At 42.8% G+C, this 27,297-nt stretch overlaps 2 protein-coding genes and 1 pseudogene across 6 annotated transcripts in view; 2 read left to right on the top strand and 1 right to left on the bottom strand.

Moving 5' to 3' along the window:
* The window catches only part of LOC129820775 (amyloid-beta A4 protein-like), a 68,559-nt gene extending 61,329 nt beyond the window's left edge, over positions 1–7,230 (top strand). For both annotated transcript variants that reach the window (XM_055877731.1, XM_055877732.1), the window contains 8 exons: positions 2,228–2,356; positions 2,508–2,607; positions 2,744–2,811; positions 2,924–3,068; positions 3,170–3,223; positions 3,341–3,432; positions 4,430–4,576; positions 4,653–7,230. In XM_055877731.1, coding sequence (XP_055733706.1) covers positions 2,228–2,356; positions 2,508–2,607; positions 2,744–2,811; positions 2,924–3,068; positions 3,170–3,223; positions 3,341–3,432; positions 4,430–4,576; positions 4,653–4,754 — 837 coding nt within the window. In that variant the 3' untranslated portion in view covers positions 4,755–7,230. The remainder of the gene's footprint in view (positions 1–2,227; positions 2,357–2,507; positions 2,608–2,743; positions 2,812–2,923; positions 3,069–3,169; positions 3,224–3,340; positions 3,433–4,429; positions 4,577–4,652) is intronic.
* A 291-nt stretch (positions 7,231–7,521) lies between these two features.
* Positions 7,522–16,311, bottom strand: LOC129820776 (GA-binding protein alpha chain-like). Of its 4 annotated transcripts, none has more exons than XM_055877733.1 (10): positions 16,036–16,311; positions 13,799–13,901; positions 13,521–13,665; positions 13,188–13,272; positions 12,830–13,054; positions 12,429–12,623; positions 11,026–11,082; positions 10,669–10,797; positions 8,376–8,568; positions 7,522–8,243 (listed from the first exon to the last, which is right to left on the bottom strand). In XM_055877733.1, the coding sequence occupies exons 2-10, from the start codon at positions 13,873–13,875 to the stop codon at positions 8,027–8,029; spliced, it is 1,323 nt and encodes a 440-aa protein (XP_055733708.1). In that variant the 5' UTR covers positions 13,876–13,901; positions 16,036–16,311; the 3' UTR covers positions 7,522–8,026. The 4 variants fall into 4 exon arrangements, with proteins under 4 accessions (XP_055733708.1, XP_055733709.1, XP_055733710.1 ...); XM_055877734.1 differs by having other exon boundaries at positions 13,799–13,896; XM_055877735.1 differs by lacking the exon at positions 16,036–16,311 and adding an exon at positions 14,439–15,457 and having other exon boundaries at positions 13,799–13,896.
* Positions 16,312–21,034: 4,723 nt separating this feature from the next.
* On the top strand, positions 21,035–24,666 carry LOC129820777 (splicing factor U2AF 35 kDa subunit-like; annotated as a pseudogene).
* Positions 24,667–27,297: the final 2,631 nt, after the last annotated feature.

Here is a 27,297-nt window from a genome sequence, read left to right as displayed (position 1 = left end):
TGTTAGTCACATGTCTGTGTAACTTGTTCAGTTTATGTCTCAGTTGTTGAATCTTGTTATGTTCATACAAACATTTACATATGTTAAGTTTGCTGAAAATAAACGCAGCTGACAGTGAGAGGACATTTATTTTTTTGCTGAGTTTACTATTCTGATGAAATGCATAACTATGCCACATCTACCATATCTGTGGACTCGTCAAACTGGAGGGAATAACACTCGCAGTTGTCAGTATCCTTTTTCAGTTGATCCTCGAGGTTCTCTGCTATTTCCTCACATCTTCTTGTCTGAATGTAATTGATGTAATTGATGGCAGCCATCATTTCAGCCTTATTCTTAAAATCCCCAAACAGCGAGTCTGCAGCTTCAATAAATGCTTCCTTGATCATCTCCACATCTTTGAAAAACTTTTTATGCTTAGCAAGAACACGACTCACACGATAAGAGGTTTCCGCCTCCCTTTGGTCACAGACCTTGTAGAAGTTGACTGCTGCGCTGCCAGTTGCTGGTTTTGTTCTTGTACATTTCTTCTTTGTAAGTCAGTCTTTGCTGGAAAATCTCTTTCCTGGGTTTTGTGTGTGGTTTTAAAACGTCGTTCTATGTTACCTTTCTTTGGGATAGCGATGCTATTATGGCAGATGAGGCACACGCATTTTGAGTTTGAAATGACAAAAAAATCATCCTCTTCTCATTCCTTGTGGAAATGATAGGTTTTCTGTTTTTTTTGTATCCTTCCCTTCAGTCATTATTGCTGCTGTCGACCACAGAACAAGAATGAATCTGGCTACAAAGTTAGCTTGCTACCTACCTGCCTGGCATCACCGTGACCTCGACTTGGAGTAGCGCGGTCAGATGACGTATGCCTAGTTGGCAGGCGGCAAGTGGGCAGGGACTGGTCATATTTTATGTAAATCACGGGACTTTTCAGACATAGCTGTGAATGGAGGACTGTCGAAATGTTAAAACAGAAAGAGATTATTAGCATTGATTTGTGTGGCTGACTTTTAGTAGATGTATAATAATCTCCTGACTGGTTGGGCACCCCTGCTGTACACCCTCTGTGGATACACACTTACAGGTATACGTGCATTATCACTATACTTAAACACATTCTCACTAGTACACACACACACACACACACGTTGTCCACATATCTCTTATTTCTCTATTTTTGCATCTATCTCTGTGTCCCTTTCCCTCACTCTGTCCCTCATCCCCCTGTCTCACTCTGTCCCTCATCCCCCTGTCTCTCTCTGTCCCTCTTTCCCCTGTCTCTCTCTGTCCCTCTTTCCCCTGTCTCTCTCTGTCCCTCTTTCCCCTGTCTCTCTCTGTCCCTCTTTCCCCTGTCTCTCTCTGTCCCTCTTTCCCCTGTCTCTCTCTGTCCCTCTTTCCCCTGTCTCTCTCTGTCCCTCTTTCCCCTGTCTCTCTCTGTCCCTCTTCCCCCTGTCTCTCTCTGTCCCAATTCCCCCTGTCTCTCTCTGTCCCTCTTCCCCCTGTCTCTCTCTGTCCCTCTCTGACCCTCTCCCCCCTGACTCTCTCTGTCTCTCTCTGACCCTCTCCCCCCTGTCTCTCTCTGTCCCTCATCCCCCTGTCTCTCTCTGACCCTCTTCCCCCTGTCTCTGACTCTCTCCCCCCTGTCTCTCTCTGTCCCTCATCCCCCTGTCTCACTCTCCCTCTTCCCCCTGTCTCTCTCTGACCCTCTTCCCCCTGTCTCTCTCTGTCCCTCATCCCCCTGTCTCTCTCTGTCCCTCATCCCCCTGTCTCTCTCTGTCCCTCATCCCCCTGTCTCTCTCTGTCCCTCATCCCCCTGTCTCTCTCTGTCCCTCTTCCCCCTGTCTCTCTCTGTCCCTCATCCCCCTGTCTCTCTCTGTCCCTCATCCCCCTGTCTCTCTCTGTCCCTCATCCCCCTGTCTCTCTCTGTCCCTCTTCCCCCTGTCTCTCTCTCTCTCTGTCCCTCATCCCCCTGTCTCTCTCTCTCCCTCTTCCCCTTGTCTCTCTCTCTCTCTCCCTCTTCCCCCTGTCTCTCTCTCTCTCCCTCTTCCCCTTGTCTCTCTCTCTCTCTCCCTCTTCCCCCTGTCTCTCTCTCTCTCCCTCTTCCCCTTGTCTCTCTCTCTCTCTCCCTCTTCCCCCTGTCTCTCTCTCTCTCTCCCTCTTCCCCCTGTCTCTCTCTCTCTCTCCCTCTTCCCCCTGTCTCTCTCTCTCTCTCCCTCTTCCCCCTGTCTCTCAGCCTCGTCAGGTGCTTGGACTGTTGAAGAAGTATGTCCGTGCAGAACAGAAGGACAGACAACACACGCTGAAACACTACGAACACGTCCGCATGGTGGACCCCAAAAAGGCTGCTCAGATCCGACCCCAGGTACCCCAACAACCCACAACCACTATAATACACTACGCACAAACCCCTAAGCTCACCGTTCAACCACCCTACACTACCCACAAGCCCCTACAGCCACTCTGTTTCCTGTGTTACTTCTTTGACCTCTGAACTATGCCCTTCTGACCTCTAGGTGATGACCCACCTGCGTGTGATTGACGAGAGGATGAACCAATCCCTGGGGCTGCTCTACAAGGTGCCCAGCGTGGCCAATGAAATCCAAGACCAAGTTTGTGAGTGTCGCCCTACTCCTTCCCATATATATATTATTCAGTCTATACACTGTGTAGTACTGGGTTGTGTTATTACTGAGATATTGTACAGATTATGCTTTTTCCTTTCTGCCTCTCTCTCTGTGTGTGTGTGTAGCTGTGCTGATGCAGAGGGTTCAGTCAGAGCTGTCTCAGCAAGTCTCATCTCTGCAGAGCGATGGGAGGGTGAGTTTTACACAGGCACGCACACTCTTGCTCATAAAAATAGTACAATCTCTCCTATCTCACAAACCCACACACAGATAGAAAGTCAGTAATGTGTATCCTGTGTTTGTAGACTGATGGCAGGGTGAGCTATGGAAACGATGCCCTGATGCCCGACCAGGCTTACAGCTCTGCCCCTCTGGACCCTGGGATGGGCCTGGATGGACTGGGCTTCATCCACCCAGAGAGCTTCAATCAGCCCAACACTGACAACCACGGTAACACACACACACTCTCAGCCTAACGAAACCACAGCAATACACATCCATTAAATTGGTCTAAAGCTTTTAGTCAGTGACTGTTTCCGCTGTTAAAACAGTTGAGCCTGTTGACGCTCGTCCAGTTCCAGATAGAGGTCTGCCCACTCGGCCTGGTAAGTGTGTCTATGATTGTGTTTATACTGTATTGGCATGTTTGTGGTTTGGGTTATGCTTGTGTATGTCTCTTTGATGATGTGTGTATGTTTGATGCTGTCTCACTGTGTGTCCAGTGTCTGCTCTGAAGCCTGAGGAGTTCCCTGAGGTGCGGGTGGAGAAGGAGGAGCGGCAAAGCGCCAGCTATGAAGTGCATCATCAAAAACTGGTACGGGAACATACAGTAAATTACCTACAGTATACACTGGTACATATTCATACATGTGTATCACAAACTGGCTCAGTAGCCCAAATTCACATGTTTATGATGGGAACATTTGCATTGGATACTGGTAAATAATGTTGCCTTCACAATATACACTGCTCAAAAAAATAAAGGGAACACTTAAACAACACAATGTAACTCCAAGTCAATCACACTTCTGTGAAATCAAACTGTCCACTTAGGAAGAAACACTGATTGACAATACATTACACATGCTGTTGTGCAAATGGAATAGACAAAAGGTGGAAATTATAGGCAATTAGCAAGACACCCCCAATAAAGGAGTGGTTCTGCAGGTGGTGACCACAGGTGGTCACTTTGGTCATTTTGCAGGGCGCTGGCAGTGCACCTCCTTGCACAAAGGCGGAGGTAGCGGTCCTGCTGCTGGGTTGTTGCCCTCCTACGGCCTCCTCCACGTCTCCTGATGTACTGGCCTGTCTCCTGGTAGCGCCTGCATGCTCTGGACACTACGCTGACAGACACAGCAAACCTTTTTGCCACAGTTCGCATTGATGTGCCATCCTGGATGAACTGCACTACCTGAGCCACTTGTGTGGGTTGTAGACTCCGGCTCATGCTACCACTAGAGTGAGAGCACCGCCAGCATTCAAAAGTGACCAAAACATCAGCCAGGAAGCATAGGAACTGAGAAGTGGTCTGTGGTCACGACCTGCAGAATCACTCCTGTTTTGGGGGGTGTCTTGCTAATTGCCTATAATTTCCACCTTTTGTCTATTTCATTTGCACAACAGCATGTGAAATTTATTGTCAATCAGTGTTGCTTCCTAAGTGGACAGTTTGATTTCACAGAAGTGTGATTGACTTGGAGTTACATTGTGTTATTTAAGTGTTCCCTTTATTTTTTTGAGCAGTGTATATAACTGCAGAACCACCAAACTTCTCCAGGTTGATTGACAGGTGTTGTGTTGATTATTACCAGGTGTTCTTTGCTGAGGATGTGGGCTCCAACAAGGGTGCCATCATCGGCCTGATGGTGGGTGGGGTTGTCATAGCGACAGTCATCGTCATCTCTCTGATTATGCTGAGGAAGAAGCAGTATACCTCCATCCACCACGGAATCATCGAGGTGAGAGAGTGTTTTCTGTGTGTCTGCACGTTGGTGTTCTGTACCTGTGTGTTAACCTGGTGTGTGTGTGTTCTAGGTGGATGCTGCAGTGACCCCAGAGGAGCGTCACCTGTCCAAGATGCAGCAGAATGGCTATGAGAACCCCACCTACAAGTTCTTCGAACAGATGCAGAACTAAGGAGCTACCCTTTGACCCCTCCCTGACCCTGAACTTCCTTTAACCCCTCACACCTAGAGCTCGTTCCATTTTGGTCCATAAACCCCTCACACCTAGGGCCTGTTCCATTTTGGTCCATAAACCCCTCACACCTAGAGCTCGTTCCATTTTGGTCCATAAACCCCTCACACCTAGGGCCTGTTCCATTTTGGTCCATAAACCCCTCACACCTAGGGCCCGTTCCATTTTGGTCCGTAAACCCTTCTAACTCCTACTCTATTGCTGTCAATGGATCTGAATGGACTGAGTAGGTGAAACCAGTATGACTGAAGCGCCAGAAAAATCTAGAATGAATTGGGTTAGAAATATTTGTAGTCATATTACTTACAGCTATCCAGGGGTAGTGCCAAGGAGCTGAAATACAACCAAGCCACACTCACTCTTCATCCTTTCCTCGTAAAGTGCAGCACATCAACATTCATAGCTGCTATTGGTCAGACAAGGATATCCTCATTCACCTGCATATTTTTTTATAATATCCCAGTGTTTGTACAGAACAGAGAAGCTCATTGATTGATTCATCTGTCCGTCTATCTGTGGGTGAGCCCTCCCCCTCAGGATAGCACTCGCAGGTCTAAGAGGGTGAAACAGAGGCCCCAAATATCCCTGCAATCTTCCTGCCTCTTCCTCACTCACTCTGACGCACTCTCCCCTCCCCCTCCATCTCTCCCACGCACTCTTCTCCCCTCCCCCTCTCTCAGATGACATCTGTGCTGTGTTTGGTGATGACATAACAGCTCTTAACACTAGCGAAGGGAGGAGGGGCTCAGTCTGCCCTGAGCTCCTCTCTGCAGGATTATACCACAAGCGTTTCAGGGTTTTTTTCCAGAAAAATGTATAAAAAAACAAAAATATATAACTAATACATCAGAAATATGTAAAAGGCAAAGAAATATTGAATGTTTTTATTTTGTGCGTAATGTATTGAAATAAGGCAGAAAAAAATAGCTGTAACTATATGTAGTGCATGGTGATATTGATGCCAGATATACGTAGAGAAGCTGGCTCCTGTCGCAGGACTGGGCCTCTCATATAGACTTTTAGCAGGATTGTACATTTTCTGTGTCTTCTTTGTGATCTTGTGATATGAAGAAGAGAGGAAAAAAAATAAGTATTTAGAATCTGGTCCGCTTTGTTGTCACTGCGACAATCTTTAAACAGAGCCTGTGCTCTCCTTTGTTTCCAGCCCCTTCCTCGCTCTGTGTTACCTACATGGACCCAATTATCTCTATCTACATGTAGCTAATATAATGACGTGTAATAGTATCTGAAAGGAAGTCGATTGTGTTACTGTTTGCATTCTATGCACTCTGTTTCATTTAGTCTGGTTGTTACTGGTGTTACTGCTCTGTTTGTTGGTATTATGTCCCTTAAATATTTCACGACTAGGAATTGTTTCAGCTCCATTCATCATTTTATCATTCCAGAAATCTCAGCATTCCACCCTATCATTCCTATATAGTCTGTGAACATCATTAATGGAAATAGAAATCATTGTTTTTTCTTTCTCAGGCTTTCAGGCTCTCTTTCGATCTCTCCTTTCCTCTGTCTATCCCAAAAACCTCAACCAGCCCTGCTCCTCTGTCCCTCTCTGTCCATGCTGTTCGCTTGGTGTGTGAGAGAATTATGTTGAATTGAGAGAGAGAGAGGGGGGATTGGGTGTGTCAGATTTGTACATTCTAATCTATCGTCTTTCTGATCATCAAACACATATTCCCTCCACAATGTCTCACACAGAACATACACTATTTTCCCATGACATAGACTGACCAGGTGAAAGCTATGATCCCTTATTGATGTACATGTATCAAACAATGAAGAAAAACAGTTTGTGTTCTGTGGTGGATATCCCCCTCTTGCTTGTTTCGTCAAATCTCTCATGTCTCAGACATCCTGGCTTTAAAAGCAGAGGCTAAAGAAATACTGATCTCAGACTAGATATATTGATCTCAGGCCAATGTGCGTGAGGCTAAATACAGGGACCCTGTTCAGAAAGGCGCAACTGCACAGAATTTTCAGATATAAATGTGGAACAGATATCATTCTGTCAGGTAGTTTTGTGTTACATTTCCATCTGCAACATTCTGAATGTTTCACCTAACTGAACGCACCCCAGATCTGGGATCAGTATTGAGGCCGTAGTAGACGAGACATTACCCATACCCAAAATGGAGCCTCCAATAGACATGAATGTGACATTCATATTGTGCAATTGACACAGATCTACACACTACTACACTCCCTCCCTACACACAAACTGAAGCTCTTAAATCAGGTAAATGTTTTGGTGTTGTCAAGGATACTTGTACAGGGTATCTCCAGGGGTTAGTAGTTTCATTCTGTGACTTTTTCTGTGTACCTATACAAATAATTTGCTTAGACTGAGAAAAAGCTTTCTACACTATCCCATCAATAAAATGTTGAATGTACATACAAATATCTGGTGTTGAATCTGTGTGTTCATGACAGAGCTTGAATGAGTGATTGAGTACTGGTAATATAAGAAAAACATTTAGAACCCACCTGAGTGGTGTGTGTGTATGTATGTATGCATACGTATTACACTGGAGCAGTTCTGCCTATAGACAGACTACGTGTAGGGTTCCCCCCCACCAACAGTTTTTTAGGAACTACATCGGGGTCTCGGTTGAATGAGCATAGTAGAATACACAACATGCAATTTTGTGGCTCTGCATTGGAGCTGTTGGATCAAGGACAGACTCAGTCCTTAGGAAAACATCTGCCACTTTATTTCCCCTGGTGGACAATAAAGGTCCAACTCATTAGGGGGAAAAAAGCTTAAAATAAAATACAAAACTGATCCTTTTATAAATGGAAAATATGAAAATACACTGCCCTTGTGGCTATCAAAAACATGGAGTACCGGTATATACAATGGAAACTATACTAAGCTACAGATAAAGGAACAAAAAATGCAAAGCTCATTTGATTTTCCAGCATACACACTCCCCATCTCTCTCTCTCTCTCACTCACACACACACACACTCCCTCCAACAAGCATCTCTTCCCTGGTTAAAATAAGAAAACAACCTCCCCAATCAAACCAAAAGGAGAAGGACGAAGTTGCCCATAGACATGGATCTAAAGTCTGTTCATCATTTCCACCTATTAATGGTAAAGCTTAGGGCTGGTCACAGTAATCTGATCCTAGATTTGTGCCAATGGGCAACTTCTACCTGGGGCAGTCAGGGAGCCCCATGCCCCTGCCCCCTCAGCTGTCCTGTGCTGAGGTGGCCAGTGTCACTGTGGTGATGGGCTGGCCAATCCCGTGCAGCTGAATGCGGGCCAGCTTCTTCTGCTCACACTCCGTCACCAGGTTGTTGAGCTCGGCAGCGCTGTAGCCAATCAAAGTCCTCAGGTCGCACACAAACTTGTAGACGAAGCGCTTGCCCTGCACCTTGCTGATCATGTCCCCGTCGTAGTAATACCTGAGAAAATTGTCCGAAATTAAAATGACACGACTAGAAAGTTCAAGGTAAGGGAACAAGTCATAAGAGTGCCTGAAATTGTGCAACGGAAATGTTAGAGGAAAGGGGAGAGAAACTGGCAGATTGACATACCTGAGCGCTCGGCTGAGTTTCTCATAGTTCATGGTGGGCTTGTTCTTGCGTTGGCCCCATTTTTGGGCCACCAGTTCAGGTTGGTTGAGTTTGAACTCTCCCTCCTCTCCCACCCAGGAGATACAGTCTCTAGCATCCTTATCCGTCAACAGCTCCAACAGGAACTGCCACAGCTGGATCTGACCGTTGTTACCTAAAGGGAGAGGTGAGAGGACGTGTGTGTTCACATCAGATACGAGCACATGCACACTTAAGGCATCCATAAAAAAGCATACCAAGCTCTTGAGGTACACATACAGTTGAAGTCGGAAGTTTACCTACATTTAGGTTGGAGTCATTAAAACTCATTTTTCAACCACACCACAAATTTGTTAACAAACTATGGTTTTGGCAAGTCTGTTAGGACATCTACTTTGTGCATGACACAAGTAATGTTTACATAAAGATTATTTCACTTATAATTCACTGTATCCCAATTCCAGTGGGTCAGAAGTTAACATACACTAAGTTGACTGTGCCTTTAAACAGCTTGGAAAATTCCAGAAAATGATGTCATGGCTTTAGAAGCTTCTGATAGGCTAATTGACATAATTTGAGTCAATTGGAGGTGTACCTGTGGGTGTATTTCAAGGCCTACCTTCAAGATCAGTGCCTGTTTGCTTGACATCGTGGGAAAATCAAAAGAAATAAGCCAAGACCTCAGAAGAAAAAAGAATGTATAGCTCCACAAATCTAGTTCATCCTTGGGAGCAATTTCCAAACACCCGAAGGTACCACGTTCATCTGTACAAACACCATGGGACCACACAGCCGTCATACCGCTCAGGAAGGAGAGGCATTCTATCTCCTAGAGATGAACATACTTTGGTGCGAAAAGTGCAAATCAGTCCCAAAACAACAGCAAAAGGACCTTGTGAAGATGCTGGAGGAAACAGGTACAAAAGTATCTATATCCACAGTAAAACAAGTCCTATATTGACATAACCCGAAAGGCCGCTCAACAAGGAAGAAGTCACTGCTCCAAAACCTCCATAAAAAGCTAGACTACGGTTTGCAACTGCACATGGGGACAAAGATCATACCTTTTGGAGAAATGTATCTCTGGTCTGATGAAAAGAAATAGAACTGTTTGGCCATAATGACCATCATTATATTTGGAGGAAAAAGGGGGAGTCTTGCAAGCCAAAGAACACCATCCCAACCGTGAAGAACGGGGGTGGCAGCATCTTGTTGTGGGGGTGCTTTGCTGCAGGAGGGACTGGTGCACTTCACAAAATAGATGGCATCATGAGGGAGGAAAATTATGTGGATATATTGAATCAAATATTGAATCAGTCAGGAAGTTAAAGCTTGGTCGCAAATGGATCTTCCAAATGGACAATGACATTTACATTACATTTAAGTCATTTAGCAGACGCTCTTATCCAGAGCGACTTACAAATTGGTGCATTCACCTTATGATATCCAGTGGAAAAACTACTTTACAATAGTGCATCTAACTCTTTTAAGGGGGGGGGGGTTAGAAGGATTACTTTATCCTATCCTAGGTATTCCTTAAAGAGGTGGGGTTTCAGGTGTCTCCGGAAGGTGGTGATTGACTCCGCTGACCTGGCGTCGTGAGGGAGTTTGTTCCACCATTGGGGTGCCAGAGCAGCGAACAGTTTTGACTGGGCTGAGCGGGAACTGTACTTCCTCAGAGGTAGGGAGGCGAGCAGGCCAGAGGTGGATGAACGCAGTGCCCTTGATGACCCCAAGTATACTTCCAAATTTGTGGCAAAATGGCTTAAGGATAACAAAGTCAAGGTATTGGAGTGGCCATCACAAAGCCCTGACCTCAATTCCATAGCAAATTTGTTGGCAGAACTGAAAAAGCGTGTGTGAGCAAGGAGTCCTACAAATCTGACTCAGTTACACCAGCTCTGTCAGGAGGAATGTGCCAAAATTCACCCAACTTATTGTGGGAAGCTTATGGAAGGCTACCTGAAAACGTGTGCCCCAAGTTAAACAATTTAAAGGCAATGCTACCAAATTCTAATTGAGTATATGTACATTTCTGACCCACTGGGAATGTGATGAAAGAAATAAAAGCTGAAATAAATCATTCTCTCTATTATTCTGACATTTCACATTATTAAAATAAAGTGGAGATCCTAACTGACCTAAGACAGGGAATTTTTAATAGGATAAATGTCAGGAACTGTGCAAACTGAGTTTAAATGTATTTGGCTAAGGTGTATGTAAACTTCTGACTTCAACTGTACATACACAACACCCAAGACACACAAATGGCTACCTGTGCGGTTGCCAGGTGAGCTGCGCTCCTCTCCTCCTGAGATGCGGGGTGTTCTGGGGCCGCGGTTCTGCTTCAGTACCTTGATGGTGGTGGGTGTGGTCTGCACAGCAGCTGGGATGATCTGGACTTCTGGGGGCGGAGACAGAAGGTTCAAACAGCCAGAAATATACAAGATGAAGTTACCACCTGATCTTTGGTCAGTTTGATGTTTCTACCCATGTTGGCACAAGTAAGGATTTGGGTGAGTAAGCTGATCCTAGATCTGTGCCTATAGGCAACAACACCCACAGAGAACAATATAGTGTGGTAGATGAATGCAGGGTGACAATGAGTGAAAGAGACAGGAAATAAACTTACGTTGGTCAATGGTGACTGTGGCCTCCTGGCCAGACTGGTCCTGACTGGCCAACACATCTGTAAAGAACATGGACAGATACTGTATGTGAGCTAAAACCAACTTCAACAAACATGCTTGTCCAGGCTCAGAACAACTCCCATCCCCTTCAAATCAAATCACATTTTATTGGTCACATACACATGGTTAGCAGATGTTAATGCGAATGTAGTGAAATGCTTGTGCTTCTAGTTCCGACCATGCAGTAATATCTAACAAGTAATCTAACAATTTCACAACAACTACCTTATACACACACAAGTGTAAAGGAATGAATAAGAATATGTACATATAAATATATGAATGAGTGATGGCCGTTCAGCATAGGCAAGATGCAGTAGATGGTATAGAGTACAGTATATACATATGAGATGAGTAATGTAGGGTATGTAAACATTATATAAAGTGACATTGTTTAAAGTGACTAGTGATACATTTATTACATCCAATTTTTTATTATTTAGTGAACGCGCTTCCTGACGTTGGATTTGTTTACCAAACACGCTAACGAAAATAGCTATTTGGACATAAATGATGGACATTACCAAACCAAACAAACATTTCTTGTGGAAGTTGGAGTCCTGGGAGTGCATTCCGACGAAGATCAGCAAAGGTAAGGGAAGATTTATAATGCTTTTTATGAGTTTTGTTGACTGCACAATTTGGCAGGTAACTGTATGGCTTGCTTTTGTGGCTGAACACTATTTTCAGATGATTGAATATTGTGTTTTGCCGTAAACCTTTTTGAAATCTGACACAGCGGTTGCATTAAGAACAAGTGTATCTTTAATTCTATGTAAAACATGTATCTTTCATCAAAGTTTATGATGAGTATTTCTGTTATTTGACGTGGCTCTCTGCAATTTCTCCTTATATTTTGGAGGCATTTCTGAACATGGCGCCAATGTAAACTGAGGTTTTTGGATATAAATATGAACTTAATCGAACAAGACATATATGTATTGTGTAACATGAAGTCCTATGAGTGTCATCTAATGAAGATCATCAAAGGTTAGTGATTAATTGTATCTCTATTTGTGCTTTTTGTGACTCCTCTCTTTGGCTGGAAAAATGGCTGAATTTTTCTGTGAGTTGGTGGTGACCTAACATAATCGTTTGTGGTGCTTTCGCTGAAAAGCTTATTTGACATCGGACACTTTGGTGGGATTAACAACAAGATTACCTTTAAAATGATATAAAATACATGTATGTTTGAGGAATTGTAATTATGAGATTTCTGTTGTTTGAATTTGGCGCCCTGCACTTCACTGGCTGTTGTCAATTCATCCCGTTAACGGGATTGCAGCCATAAGAAGTTAACCCTAACACAGTGACTCAACATACAGAAGCTACAACACAAACTCACACTTGCGGAGAAGCTCCAAGTGGCTCCAGAGGATCTCTCCACTAGGGACCCTCTGCAGGAACTCTTCCTGGGTGAAGGAGCAGAGGTCGCGACCCGGGATGTGAATCCCTCCCACCTCCATCTCGTCAATGCTGAACTCCTTCATCACCCACACGGCCCAGTGGATCACCTGGTCTGCCGTCCACTGTTCTGGGTCTGAGAGGAGACAGACACATTCCAAGACTGAAAATGCTGACTACAGCTTTGGCAATCGCAGCAAACTGGTCTCACTTTGTACAACGGTGTGTACCTGCCTGAGTAATTGTGGTTTTGTGTTTCAGTGTATGTGTGTGTATCTGTATTTGTCTGTGTCCTGCTTGTTTTTGAGTTTCAGTGCAAGTGTGTGTTGGTGTCCTCCTCACCGTAGGGTATCCCCAGACGGACCTGTTCCTTGCGGTAGCCCTCCAGGGCGGCGGCCCAGCGTGTCACCTGCTCTGAGGTGTCATCTGACAGGGAGGAGTGCTCCACAGCAATCAGCTGGCCCTCCTCCATCAGGGTGCCCTCCTCCCCTGCAGCATCCGGGTCGATCACCACCTCCACCGTCTCCACCGGCTTCACGATCTCCAGGATGTTCAGCTTCTCCTCGCCTGGATGGAGGGATTTGATGGGAGGTTAGAGTGTGGTTAGTATCAGCCTCATTTGTATGGTGCCACATTTGTGTGCATCTATTGATTGGGTGCCTGGGTTTTGATTTTGGTGCTGAGACTGTTGTTTGTGTACCTGGTTTGGTGATGATCTGTAGACTGAGTTGCACTGTGCCATCTGTCTTCACTCCTTGATCAAAGAGGCTGTGGTCTGGATGCAGCTGGAGAGACAGAAATAAAGAGAAAGGAGAGGGCAACAGGGGAGGACAGGCGAGGGACAGAGCGGAGGACAGGTGAGAAAGGGAGCGTAGGACAGGCGAGAGAGAGAGGAGGTATTTTAACCCCATAAATACAGGCCTCCATCAGTATCAGGTCTGATCAGGTATTTCAACTCCATAAATACAGGCCTCCATCAGCTTCAGGTTTGATCAGGTATTTGAACCCCATAAATGCAGGCCTCCATCAGTACCTGGATGTCCTGTAGACAGATTTCATATCCATCCAATGACATCTGGATACGGGGCTCAAGGAGCTTCTTCAGGTTACCGATTGGCTCATTGATGTCGATGTCCTGTTGGATCAGATCGGCTGATGTAATGGTCTGCTCCTCAACCCTGAAAATGGCACGATCACACAAACAAAAAGACACAAATAGTCATGTTAAATCATCAGAAGTAGGGAGGGAGCTGGGTTTGAATTGATGTGCTTATGGGTGCCTGTTCACATTGTAAAATATATATCACTCACCCCTCCTCCAGGCACTCCTGTTTCTCCTGTCCGTCGATCTCAATCTCTATCATCTCCTCTGTCTCACTTTTAGACATTGCTGTACCCCAAGATTCAACCTATTCTGACGAAAAGACAGACAGACAGGGGGGTTTCAATCAACATTAGGGTGACATCAAATGTTTTCAGATGTGATGGTACAAACACATCGCTACAAACGGTTCAAATCCAATACCATCAAATATACAATAAAAATAACTGAGGACTAGTAGCAAAATTGGCACCATCATTGAGACTTTAGTAAATTATCATGAACGCATTCTTTGAACAGTGGCATTATATCAAGTAAAATGTTGTTTTAAAATAAAATCTAAAAGGTTAATATCTAGCTAGTGGGTCTTGATGTGAATGAAGTTGGGTCATAGTCTCGAAACTGTATAAGGAAAAAAATCTCAGGTGTCATTTTTCACTAGATTTCCTCTTGAAAGACTGAGATTAGGATCCGTATTTATCTATTTCAGAATTATTACATTTTTGGTCAGATATTATGCACTTCACACAAAAAAATTAATTGCAAAATGATCATTACCCTAACATTTTTCGAAGTCCAAAAAATTAACAAAAACAAATCAATATTCAAATATTTTTCAACATTGCTCACCTAATGAGGCCTGAGTAAAGCATAACACTGGACATTTTAGCTCTTTAGCTGTTTCGGTAATGAGAAGGCCAAGTGGGGTGAGAATAATAACCTCATTCTGAAGGCATATATATTCACTTAAAACTTGTGCTCATCTAAGGACTACTCCTCTAGATGATGCATCATGGGTGAATAAAGCTTTACTTTAAAAAGTGTTATGTAATGAGACATGTCCACAAATACTGTTTGCATGTAATAAATATTATAATTTCATGTAAACTTCAACTAGTGTAACATTTTTATGATTTATGTACAAACTACTGCAATATATTTTGGGGTTTATTCAAATAAATTCGGTTTTTCTAAAGAATTTAATCCAGACGCATTTCAGTAATGAGAATTTGAGGTGAAATTTTACAAAATTCAGGTCAAATGTAACATTTATTTAATATAAAACACTTTCCAAAATCTAAACATCTAGTCCTCAGAATGAAACTTCATTTTTGAAGATGAATTATGGTTTTGTAACTCAATTTCCTAAACATTTTAAAACTGGATTCATGAGAATCACCCAGTTGAGGGAGCCTCGGTTTCTCATTGGGCGGCAGAGAGTTATGTGCGAGCTAAAGTACTAACGCGAGGGCGAGGCCTTTCCAAAGCATAGGCCTTACTGTAGGCCATTAGTTGATAAATCATTACATAAATTTAATCAATTTTAACTCCTCTGAAAGCAAACACTTCTAAGATATATCGGTAAGAATGTTAATTATACGTGTAGCATAGCTGTACAATACTGTAGCAATACAATGCTAGCTATCCAGCATATTTTTTTAGCGATGTTATGTGAGGGGCGAGGCACGCGCAAAACGGGGGTCGGTCTCATGAAATACACAATTTATACTGACTGTAAGAAACACAATTCAATGAATAACTGATTTAAATGTCGATTTAAATATACTCTGAAACTTAGAATCTGGAAAACTTTAAAACGGAAATGGAAGAAACGGAAACAAAACAGCAGAGGGGCAATCGCAAAGGAGCCGGAAATCCTGGCTAAGTTTAGTGTTGTCTACAGACTTCCGAGAGCGGTCAGGGGGAAATGCCGGAGTAATTTGCTCGATTAAATGAAAAATAACGTGATATTTATAACATTGGGAAAACGTATTTATATATGGCTAAAAGTATAACGTATCACCAGGGCGAACAACTGGAATACAATGAACAAGCTGTCGTTGGCGATATTAGCTAGCAGCTACCACTGCTTAGTTAGCTAACGTGTCGAAAGTTGGATTTTGTATGGACACGTTTGAAGGAAAATCGTAGACAAGTCATTTGGAAAGCTATTTTGTAGTTGGGAAGTAATTTGAAAACCACTCCACCCAGTACATTATTTAGACTTGATGTTAGTGTAATTATTGTTTTTAGGCTAATGCATGTGGTATAGCGGATCAACAAGCTAGTTAGCTTTGAAGCCAGCGTTCAGCTAGCTAACAGTTTGATACAAAAAGCGGGAAGACCGATTAGGCATAGCTAGTGAAAGAATATACAATTCCGTTCAGATAGACAATGTAATGGATTTCATATATAAATCAAACATAGTTTATGGTCGTACACATACCTCTTAAAATGTACACTCCAAGATTGTGGAGTTGATATATGAGTCGATGTAGAATAGCAAGCTAGCCTTTCCACTCAAATCGATTTCATGCAAGTTTTTGGACAACAAGACAGGGGGGCGGGGACTAGCTTGCTTTTTAGACATATACGAGTTAACTCTAGTATCAAAGAAATCATCATGATATTTGTGTGTATATCATTCTGTGTGTTATGTGATGTTTGATAGCACGCATAATTATTTACTATAATTATCAGCTTCTACCTCCAAGCCATACGACTGCTGAACAATTATTCAAATAGCCACCTGGACTATTTACATGGACCATCCTCCCCTCTGGTTTTACACTGCTGCTACTCTGTTTATGATCTATGCATAGTCACTTTACCTCTACCTACATATACACATTACCTCGACTAACCTGTACCCTCCACACATTGAATCGGTACTGGTACCCCCTGTATATATCCTCGTTATTTAATTCTGTTACTTTTTATTTAATTTTTTACTTTAGGTTATTTAGTAAATGTTTTCTTAACTATTGAACTGCATTGTTGGTTAAGGGCTCGTAAGTAAGCATTTCACGTTAAGGTCTACACCTGTTGTATTCGGTGCATTTCATCAATTTGATTTGACTTGTAACCCACTTTTACCAGACGGTTGTTGTAGATAAGAACACTCACTGTATGCATGAACTTATGTGGTGTAATAATTGAGCCATTAGTACTCCTTATTTCACAATGTCCCTCCCACAGCGATCCTATTACGTTCTAAGTTTTACTATGTATTTATTTGGTCCGTCTGATGTCCTGAATTATTTTATACTCAAAGCTATAAAAAATTAACCCGATCTTTAAGGGTAGGTTAACAAGTGTTAATGTCACGTTCACAAGTAGGGTGAAATGCCTTTCTTGCAAGCTCTAAACCCAACAATGCGGTAATCAATATCAATGTATTACTAAAAATAACAAGGTAGAACAAAAACACAATAAATAAACGTGTAGTTCATTCTTATTACAGAAAGATGTGTAATTAATTTACAAGTATTTTCTAGTATTATATTAATAATATCATTATGCTGCAGTGCCTGTTCATAATAAATACATACAATGACTTCAGAAAGTATTCAGACCCCTTGACTTTTTCCACACGTTACAGCCTAATTCTAAAATTGATTGTATAAAAATATATATATTCTGCAATCTACACACAATATCCCATAATGACAAAGCATAAACAGGTTTTTAGAAATTTTTACCAAAAAAACTGAAATCGTTATTTACGTTAGTATTCAGATCGAAATTGAGCTCAGGTGCATCCTGTTTCCATTGATCCTCCTTGAGATGTTTCTACAACTTTATGGGAGTCCACCTGTGGTAAATTCAATTGATTGGACATGATTTGGAAAGGCACACACCTGTCTATATAAGTTGACAGTATATATCAGAGCAAAAACCAAGCCATGAGGTCGAAGGAATTGTACGTAGAGCTCAGAGACAGAATTATGTTGAGGCACAGAACTGGGGAAGGGTACCAACAAATGTCTGCAGCATTGAAGGTCCCCAAGAACACAGTAGCCTCATCATTCTTAAATGGAAGAAGTTTGGAACCATCAAGACTCTTCCTAGAGCTGTCCGCCTTAGCAATCGAGGGAGAAGGGTCGTGGTCAGGGAGGTGACCAAGAACCAGATGGTCACTCTGACAGAGTTCCTCTGTGGAGATGGGAGAACCTTCCAGAAGGACATCTATCTCCGTGGCACTCCACCAATCAAGCCTTTATCGTAGAGTGGCCAGACTGAAGCCATTCCTCAGTAAAGGGCACATGACAGCCCGCTTGGAGTTTTCCAAAAAGCACCTAAAGACTCTCAGACCATGAGGAACAAGATTCTCTGATCTGATGAAACCAAGATTGAGCTTTTTGGCCTAATGGCCAAAGATGGTGGTGGCAGCATGGTGGTGTGGGTGCTATAGACCACACTATTTACCAAAAATAGAGTTTTATCTATATTCTTCGTAGCTGTCTATTTACCACCACAAACCGATGCTGACACTAAGACCACACTCAATGAGCTGTATTACAGCCATAAGCAAACAGGAAAACGCTCATCCAGAGGCGGCGCTCCTAGTAGCCGGGGACTTTAATGCAGGGAAGCTTAAATCTGTTTTTCCTCATTTTTATCAGCATATTAAATGTGCAACCAGAGGGGAAAAAAACTCTAGACCACCTTTAATCCACACACAGACGCGTACAAAGCTCTTCTTCTCCCTCCATTTTGCAAATATAACCATAATTCTATCCTCCTGATTCCTGCTTACAAGCAAAAACTAAAGCAGGAAGCATCAGTGATTCGGTCAATAAAAAAGTGGTCAGATGAAGCAGATGCTAAGCTACAGGACTGTTTTGGCTAGCACAGACTGCAATATGTTCCGCGGTTCTTCCGATGGCATTGAGGAGTAAACCACATCAGTCACTGGCTTCATCAATAATTGCATCGATGACGTCTTCCTCACAGTGACCGTACATACCCCAACTATAAGCCATGGATTATAGGCAACATCCGCACTGAGCTAAAGGGTAGAGTTGCCGCTTTCAAGGAGCGGGACTCTAACCCGGAAGCTTATAAGAAATCCCACTATGCCCTCAGACGAACCATCAAACAGGCAAAGAGTCAATACAGGAGTAAGATTGAATGGTACTACACCGGCTCCGACGCTCGTTGGATGTGGCAGGGCTTGCAAACTATGACAGACTACAAAGGGAAGCACAGCTGCGAGCTGCCCAGTGACGCAAGCCTATCAGACGAGTTAAATTACTTCTATGCTCGTTTTGAGGCAAGCAACACTGAAACATGCATGAGACCATCAGCTGTTCCAGGCAACAGTGTGATCACGCTCTCCGTAGCCGATGCGAGTAAGACCTTTAAACAGGTCAGCATTCACAAGGCCCGCAGGGCCAGACGGATTACCAGGACGTGTACTCTGAGCATGCGCTGACCAACTGGCAAGTGTCTTCACTGACATTTTCAACCTGTCCCTGACTGAGTCTGTAATACCAACATGTTTCAAGCAGACCGCCATAGTTCCTGTGCCCAAGAACACTAAGGTAACCTGCCTAAATGACTACAGATCCGTAGCACTCATTTCTGTAGCCATGAAGTGCTTTGAAAGGCTGGTCATGGGTCACATAACACCATTATTCCAGAAACCCTAGACCCACTCCAATTTGCATACCTCCCCAACAGATCCACAGATGATGAAATCTCTATTGCACTCCAAACTGCCCTTTCCCACTTGGACAAAAGGAACACCTATGTGAGAATGATATTCATTGACTAGAGTGCAGCATTCAACACCATAGTGCCCTCAAAGCTCATCAATAAGCTAAGGACCCTGGGACTAAACACCTCTCTCTGCAACTGTATCCTAAACTTCCTGACGGGCCGCCCCCAGGTGGGGGGAAAGTAATCTTGTTTCTCATGGTCTGAGTCCTTCAGGTGCCTTTTGTCAAACTCCAAGTGAGCTGTCATGTGCCTTTTTACTGAGGGGCTGCTGTCTGGCCACTGTACCATAAAGGCCTGATTGGTAGTGTGCTGCAGAGATCGTTGTCCTACTGGAAGGTTCTCCCATCTCCACAGAGGAGCTCTGTCAGAGGGATCATCGGGTTCTTGGTCACCTCCCTGACCAAGGCACTTCTCCCCCGATTACTCAGTTTGGCCAGGTGACCAGCTTTAAGAATGGAGGCCACTGTGTTATTGGGGACCTTCAATGCTGCAGGAATGTTTTGCTACCCTTCCCCAGATCTGTGCCTCGACACAGTCCTGTCTCATAGCTCTATGGACAATTCCTTCAACCTCATGGCTTGGTTTTTGCTCTGACATGCGCTATCTACTGTGGGACCATATCTTAGGTGTGTGTGTGCCTTTCCAAATCATGTCCAATCAATTGAATTTATCACATGTGGATTCCAATCAAGTTGTAGAAACATCTCAAGGATGATCAATGGAAACAGGATGCCGTTCAAAAGTTTGGGGTCACTTAGAAATGTCCTTGTTTTTGAAAGAAAAGCACATTTTTGGTCCAATAAAATCACATAAAATTTATCAGAAATGCATTGTATACATTTGTTAATGTTGTAAATGACTATTGTAGCTAGAAACAGATTTGTTTTTAAACATTTTATGGAGCATCTACTTATTTTATTTAATATTCATCAACCATCACTCCTGTGTTCCAATGGTACGTTGTGTTAGCTAATCCAAGTAGATTTTTTTTAGAAGGTTAATTGACCATTAGAAAACCCTTTTGCAATTGTTAGCACAGCTGAAAACTGTTGTTCTGATTAAAGAAGCAATAAAACTGTCCTTCTTTAGACTAGGTGAGTATCTGGAGAATCAGCATTTGTGGGTTTGATTACAGGCTCAAAATGGCCAGGAACAAAGAACTTACTTTTGAAACTGGTCAGTCTATTCTTGTTCTGAGAAATGAAAGCTATTCCATGTGAGAAATTGCCAAGAAACTGAAGATCTCGTACTACTCCCTTCACAGAACAGTGCAAACTGTCTCTAACCAGAATAGAAAGGAGTGGGAGGTTCCGGTGCACAATTGAGCAAGAGGACAAGTACATTAGTGTCTAGTTTGAGAAACAGAAGTCCTCAAGTCTTGAACTCCTCAACTGGCAGCTTCATTAAAAAGGGTTTTCTAATGGTCAATTAGCCTTTTCAAATTATACATTTGGATTAGCTAACACAACGTGCCATTGGAACACTAGTGATGGTTGCTGTTAATGGGCCTCTGTACGCCTAAGTAGATATTCCATAAAAAATTGCTGTTTCCAGCTACAATATTCATTTGCAACATTAACAATGTCTACACTGTATTTCTGATCATTTTGTAATTTTAATGTACTAAAAATGTGCTTCTCTTTTCAAAAACAAGGCTATTTCTAAATGACCCCAAACTTTTGAACGGTTTTGTAGTGCATTTGCAGTATTCAGACCCCTTTTATCCATATTTTGTTACCTTGGTGTTATTCTAAAATTGATGTAATTTATTCCTCATCAATCTACACACAATACCCTATAATGGCAAAGAGAAAACAGTTAATTTATTTTATTTTATTATTATTAAAAATAATAAAACATGTAAGTACATTTCTAGGTATTCAGACGCTTTTCTATGAGACTCGAAATTGAGCTCAGGTGCACCCTGTTTCCAATGATCATCCTTGAGATGTTTCTACAACTTGGTTGGAGTTCAACCAATTCAATTGATTGGACATGATTTGTCGTGTGGAAACCATTTGATCAATTTTAGAATATGGCTGTAATGTAAAAAAAATAATAATATGGACAAGGTCAAGGGGTCTGAATACTTTCCGAATGCTGTGTGTATATTATATAGTAAAAAATATATATAATTTGCGGTAGTCAAATTTTGTCATTCTGAGATTGTCGCTTCTTCCAGCTCCCTCTGTTTCGGCGTGGACCAGTCCCATGGATCATCTTAACGTCTTTCAGTCATCCCTTCCTACCCTGGTCTGGGGCTGGTTGGGTACAATTACACTGTTTTGAGGGTGGGGGATGGGAGTAAATGCACCTATTTTAAGTAACAGTTAAGAAATCTGCCTCTCAAAAATGTACATTTTGTATTTTCAGACCATTGCCCTCTTGAACATTTACCGTAACCCTCAAAACACTGCCCAGTCTGCCAATGGTTTGCGCTGTAAGTTTCCGACCCGTTAACAGGGACCAGCTGCTATGTTTCCTCTTGATCTCACATTCTAAGATTGATCCTTTTTTATTTTTTTTATCATCATCAGTGATACAAGGTTTGGACCCTTTAAGGTGCTGTACTAGACATTAAATAAAACGGGTAAAGTGTTAAGTAAAACAATCCATGTAAGCTTCTCTTCTGGTAGGTACCATGTAGTCACTTACAGAAATAACCAAATAAAGATTGATGCATACAGTAGTATATATTTTTATTAGATTTTGAATTAAGACCTTTTTTCTAGGAAATAGTTTATTCATGATTGTTTCAAGTACTCACTCATTTACACTTCACTAATCCTATTCAAGAAGTTAACCCTGCCCCATAGTCTCAGGTCAAACTCATGAATGGAAATGTCTTGTTTTTATTGTACAAAATGTGATACATGGAATGTGATTTTGGGGAGATGAGTATGACTGACATTTTCCCTAGAGTGTTTAGGCCCCAGTGAGTCCCATTCCTTAGTATTCATTGACAGCTATATTATGTCTGTGACAGCTCCAGAACCTTGCTATTATTACTTAGCATGGAATTGAACTTTAATTAAGTCTCTTAAGACTCCTCATAAGGGAAAATGTCCAGTCTTACTGTCCTTGTTGTGCAGGTGTAACAGTATAACTTTAAACCGTCCCCTCGCCCGACCTCGGGCGCAAACCAGGGACTTTCTGCACACATCAACAACAGTCACCCACGAAGCGTCGTTACCCATCGCTCCACAAAAGCCGCGGCCCTTGCAGAGCAAGGGGCAACGCTACATCTAGGTTTCAGAGCAAGTGACGTAACTGATTGAAACGCTACTAGCGCGTACCCGCTAACTAGCTAGCCATTTCACATCCGTTACACTCACCCCCCTTTCAACCTCCTCCTTTTCCGCAGCAACCAGTGATCCGGGTCACGGCACCAATGTAACAGTATAACTTTAAACCGTCCCCTCGCCCCGACCTCGGGCGCGAACCAGGGACCTTCTGCACACATCAACAACAGTCACCCACGAAGCGTCGTTACCCATCGCTCCACAAAAGCCACGGCCCTTGCAGAGCAAGGGGCAACACTACATCTAGGTTTCAGAGCAAGTGACTTAACTGATTGAAACGCTACTAGCGCGTACCCGCTAACTAGCTAGCCATTTCACATCCGTTACACAGGGGCACGATGAACTGATTCTTGACACTGACCCTTTGGCTCCGGACAAGATATTTCCTGAAATACCCATTTCATGTGTACTGCTATTAGGCAATTCAAGTAATTTGCAATTCAGTAATATTTAGATAAAAATCCTGTCCAATCAGTCCAGGCTCGTATGTTTTTAGCAATGTTTCTCTTGTGCATGTTAGTTAATGAAACCACGGTGATATCATTGGCTTGTCCTTGAGTGTTTCTCCTGTGGCCACTAGGTGCTGTCAGTGATGTGGAGATGCAGGAGCACTAGATGAGTTCTTTGAGGTGAGTCAGTGACACGTCAGCTACTGGTATTATCACACTATAAATCCACTTGAAAGGAGTGGATGATGCAACTCTTGGTTACCTTGCATCTCTTCCCCCACCACACAGCCCATGTGGGAGTCGATGACAAAATACTGAAACCAAGTGAAACCGACTAGAAATATATATATATATATATTATTTTTTTAACCATTTTTGGGAAATGCGCTTTGAATTCAAGCAAACTTGAGACTTAGTGTTTTCCCCTTTCTGTCTGCCAATTCACCTCTCCCTTTGTTTCTCTTGTTGTAGGAGGTCTTCACAGAGATGGAGAAGTATGGAGAGGTGGAGGAGATGAATGTGTGCGACAACTTGGGAGACCATCTGGTTGGAAACGTATACGTGAAGGTGTGTCACTGACCATGTAATTGTGTCTGTGATGGTGGGTTTTGTGCATGTTTGTTGAACACACATTCTCCACCTTCCATTTAATCACACTCTGTTGTTGTCTCTGCCTCTTAAGAACGTCATTTCGCGCACACACACACCAACTCTGTGATGGTTTCTGTGTGTAGTTCCGTCGTGAGGAAAACGCGGAGAAGGCAGTGATGGATCTGAATAACCGCTGGTTCAACGGTCAACCAATCCAAGCCGAGCTCTCTCCCGTTACAGACTTCAGAGAAGCGAGATGGGGTCAGTACTCCACCGCAGGACCACACACACCATTTTCAGCTCAAGATAGCGTTAGTGGTGATTACAAATGCTTTGTAATTCATTGAGGTTATTTCAATTAAATAAATGCTAGAGCAAGGCTAACTGATACCAAAATCCACACGCCTTTATCTCCGTTGCTCAGATTAGATTTCTTCATATGACAAAGTTCATCACCTAACTCGAGGACGCTTCTATAACTTCATGCACCTGAAACCCATCTCCAGGGAGCTGAGGGAGCTGTACGGACGCCGCAGGAAGAAGGGATATGCTCCGGCTCTCTGACAGTCAATGCTAATCACAGAACTAATGCTGCATTCAAGTGCTCTCCGAAATACACATTTCTGACACGCTAAGGTTCTTTAAGTGGGAAAGTTCTAGTTTTGAGTTTAACTAGCTACGTTTTCTCTCTTTCTCCTCAGAGGGGGGCATCATTCTCGCACCCATTCCAGGGAACGCCGTTCTCGCTCGAGGGATAGAGGCAGGGGAGGCGGACGCGACCGCAAGAAGTCGTTCCAGAGAACGCTCTGGAAGGTTCTAAACCAAGCCACCACTTCACGTCCATCCCTCCCCTTCCATCTCCATTATCACTCTCCATCCATCCTCAAATCCCTATATCTTTCCCTCCATTGCGGCCTTTCAATTCCCCGTTGGCCCTTTCATATTGTCCCAATGAATAAAACATTTTGGAAAATGTTGGACTTGTTATTCTTTTTTATAATTTTTATTCAAGAAATGTAAAGCTTGCCTTCTCAATAAAAAAAATGTAAACAAGATTTACAGGGCGCTACCATTTTGGTTGTATATGCATACAAATATTTGACTGTGCTGCCTGGAATTTTTATTTGGGAGCACCAGTATCACTAGGAAGAAATGAATCCAGATAACATTTAATGGAATAGAAAAGGGAGGGCTTCTTCAGGAGATGAGCTTCACAAGTGGCTACATTTCAATCTTTTAAATACAATTTTCTGGTGCTCCTTCACCCTGTATTTTATCTAATTGCAGGCAATTCTTATCAATATGTTTTATATTTTTCTTTGTCCTCCTAAATTTCTTTGTGCTCTTACATTTTTTTCCAACTTAGTACCAATGTGTTCCTTGTAAACAGTGTTAGTGTAGAGCACGGTTTTCTACATATTTCTTTAAACTGGATCCATTTATTCTAAATGGTTACTCTGGAGATTTTTTTTTTTTTTATAGTGTCTCGCAATTAGTAACTGTTACTTTTGCTTCAGGCTGGGTTTAGGGAAGGGAAATATTTCCCGTAGACTGCTCCCTGTCTGATTCCCAGTAACTTGACACCTCAGCTGATTTCTCACTCAGGACATGCTGTGTTCACTTGGCTCAAAAAGACAGTTAGCATAGATTTATTTGAAGCATTATCTCTTAACCAATTAGCTGTGGTTCTGACTATTTGGAATGGGTCCATATAAAGTGTTTATAGTTTCCCATGCCTACACTTGCCTGTTTGGATTATGGCTGCAAGTACATGTTATTGATTGCATTCACAACCACTGTTTTCAGTGAGTGAAAAAGCTTCGCACATGAGTTGTTTCCATTCAGAATTGACACCAGCACAGTGCCAAAGATGATAATAGCATGGCGTCACCTGTCCCAGATGCAGTATTTCATATGGAAAGTGACGATGTGGATGCAAATTCTGTGTGTTGGACTACATGCTTTCGGCTTTACAAAGGACTGCACTTATGACACCATCCCATCAATTTATCACTGTCTCTTCACCTCTGTAAAAAGAACCATATAATAGCAGATACTGTACATGGTGGTTTTGACAAGTTTGGTAACAGGTAGGCCTACATCAGGGGTGTCCAACTCATTCCATGGAGGGCCTAGTGTCTGCAGGTTTTTGGTTTTTCCTTTCAGTCAAGCCCTAGACAACCAGGCGTGGGGAATTCCTTACTAATTAATGACCTTAATCAAGTACAAGGGAGGGAAAACCCGCAGAGACAAAGGTCCTCCGTGGAATGAGTTGACACCTGTGGCCTACATAATGGTCATGTTTGCAAGTTTACTCGTTATCACTCCTTTATCTTGAGAGCTACTGGAACACCTAGGGTGAATGCCCGAGGATGTTTTTGCCAATAAAGTTGACACTCCCAAAGAATCCTGTTGACTTAGAATGCAATAGCTTCAGAGGGTACGATTATAAGGTTGGTTTTCACAATTGTGTTTCAAGATGGTCTATTCCATTTCATTCCACTGCATAGGCTATGTATATCCACAACTTTATTTATCTGATCTGTGAGTTCAGACATGAATGTCTACATAGGCCTGCAAGTTTAGGGAAGAGCAAAGAAGTGCATTATTAGGCTGATACTTGTTTTTTTGTCTTTTTATGCTGAAGAACTGATGTATTAACTTGTTGAGAAACGTTCTATTATATGGCTTTCCAACCCTGTTTCTGGAGAGCTACCCTCCTGTAGGTTTTCACTCCAACCCTGTTCCTGGAGAACTACCCTCCTGTAGGTTTTCACTCCAACCCTGTTCCTGGAGAGCTACCCTCCTGTAGGTTTTCACTCCAACCCTGTTCCTGGAGAGCTACCCTCCTGTAGGGTTTCACTCCAACCCTGTTCCTGGAGAGCTACCCTCCTGTAGGGTTTTCACTCCAACCCTGTTCCTGGAGAGCTACCCTCCTGTAGGTTTTCACTCCAACCCTGTTCCAGGAGAGCTACCATCCTGTAGGTTTTCACCCCAACCCTGTTCCTGGAGAGCTACCCTCCTGTAGGTTTTCACTCCAACCCTGTTCCTGGAGAGCTACCATCCTGTAGGTTTTCACTCCAACCCTGTTCCTGGAGAGCTACCATCCTGTAGGTTTTCGCTTCAACCCTGATTCTAATATTTAGCTGATGAGCTGAATCAGGTACAGTAAGTTACAACTGGGGAGTGGACCTACAGGAGGATAGCTCTCCAGGAAAAGGTTTGGCAAACCCTGGTCTAGTCGTTCTTTACACCAGATGCAGATGTGTCAAATCTCAACCCTACACAGCTCATTAAAATAATCAAAGCTTGATGAGTAGATGGTGTTACATAGCGCCATAGAAAGGAAACACTTTTGAAAGAACAGAGTACAGGTTGGAAGAATAGAGAAATCTGGATGTGATAAAGGGATCTTATAAGCACAGGTTTAATGTTAGAGCTGTTTGAGAAGTTGGAACAGCTACATCTGGTATTGAGTGGTTGTTAGTCACTGTAAAAAATACCTCAAATTGGCCTCCCAGACTACTAGACTGGAAAGGTGAAATGGAACAGGGTGTGCTGGTCTGCTTTAAAAAAAAAAACGTTTCAATTTTTTTTGGTGCTTTTTCACTTAAATCGGCCTGTTCATTAGCAATCGTTTTG

This window comes from Salvelinus fontinalis, chromosome 23, assembly GCF_029448725.1.
Source record: "Salvelinus fontinalis isolate EN_2023a chromosome 23, ASM2944872v1, whole genome shotgun sequence".
In the NCBI taxonomy this organism is placed as follows: domain Eukaryota; kingdom Metazoa; phylum Chordata; class Actinopteri; order Salmoniformes; family Salmonidae; genus Salvelinus; species Salvelinus fontinalis.
The sequence above is the reverse complement of the archived record's forward strand: the minus strand, read 5'-3'. Positions and strand labels throughout refer to the sequence as shown.

Coding starts and splice junctions, on each gene's coding strand:
- LOC129820776 (XM_055877733.1), bottom strand. CDS start 13,875: ATGTCTAAAAGTGAGACAGAGGAGATGATAGAGATTGAGATCGACGGA. Junction 13,666..13,798: donor CAGGAGTGCCTGGAGGAGGG/GTGAGTGATATA, acceptor TGCCATTTTCAG/GGTTGAGGAGCAGACCATTA. Junction 12,624..12,829: donor CCGTCTGGGGATACCCTACG/GTGAGGAGGACA, acceptor GTCTCCTCTCAG/ACCCAGAACAGTGGACGGCA.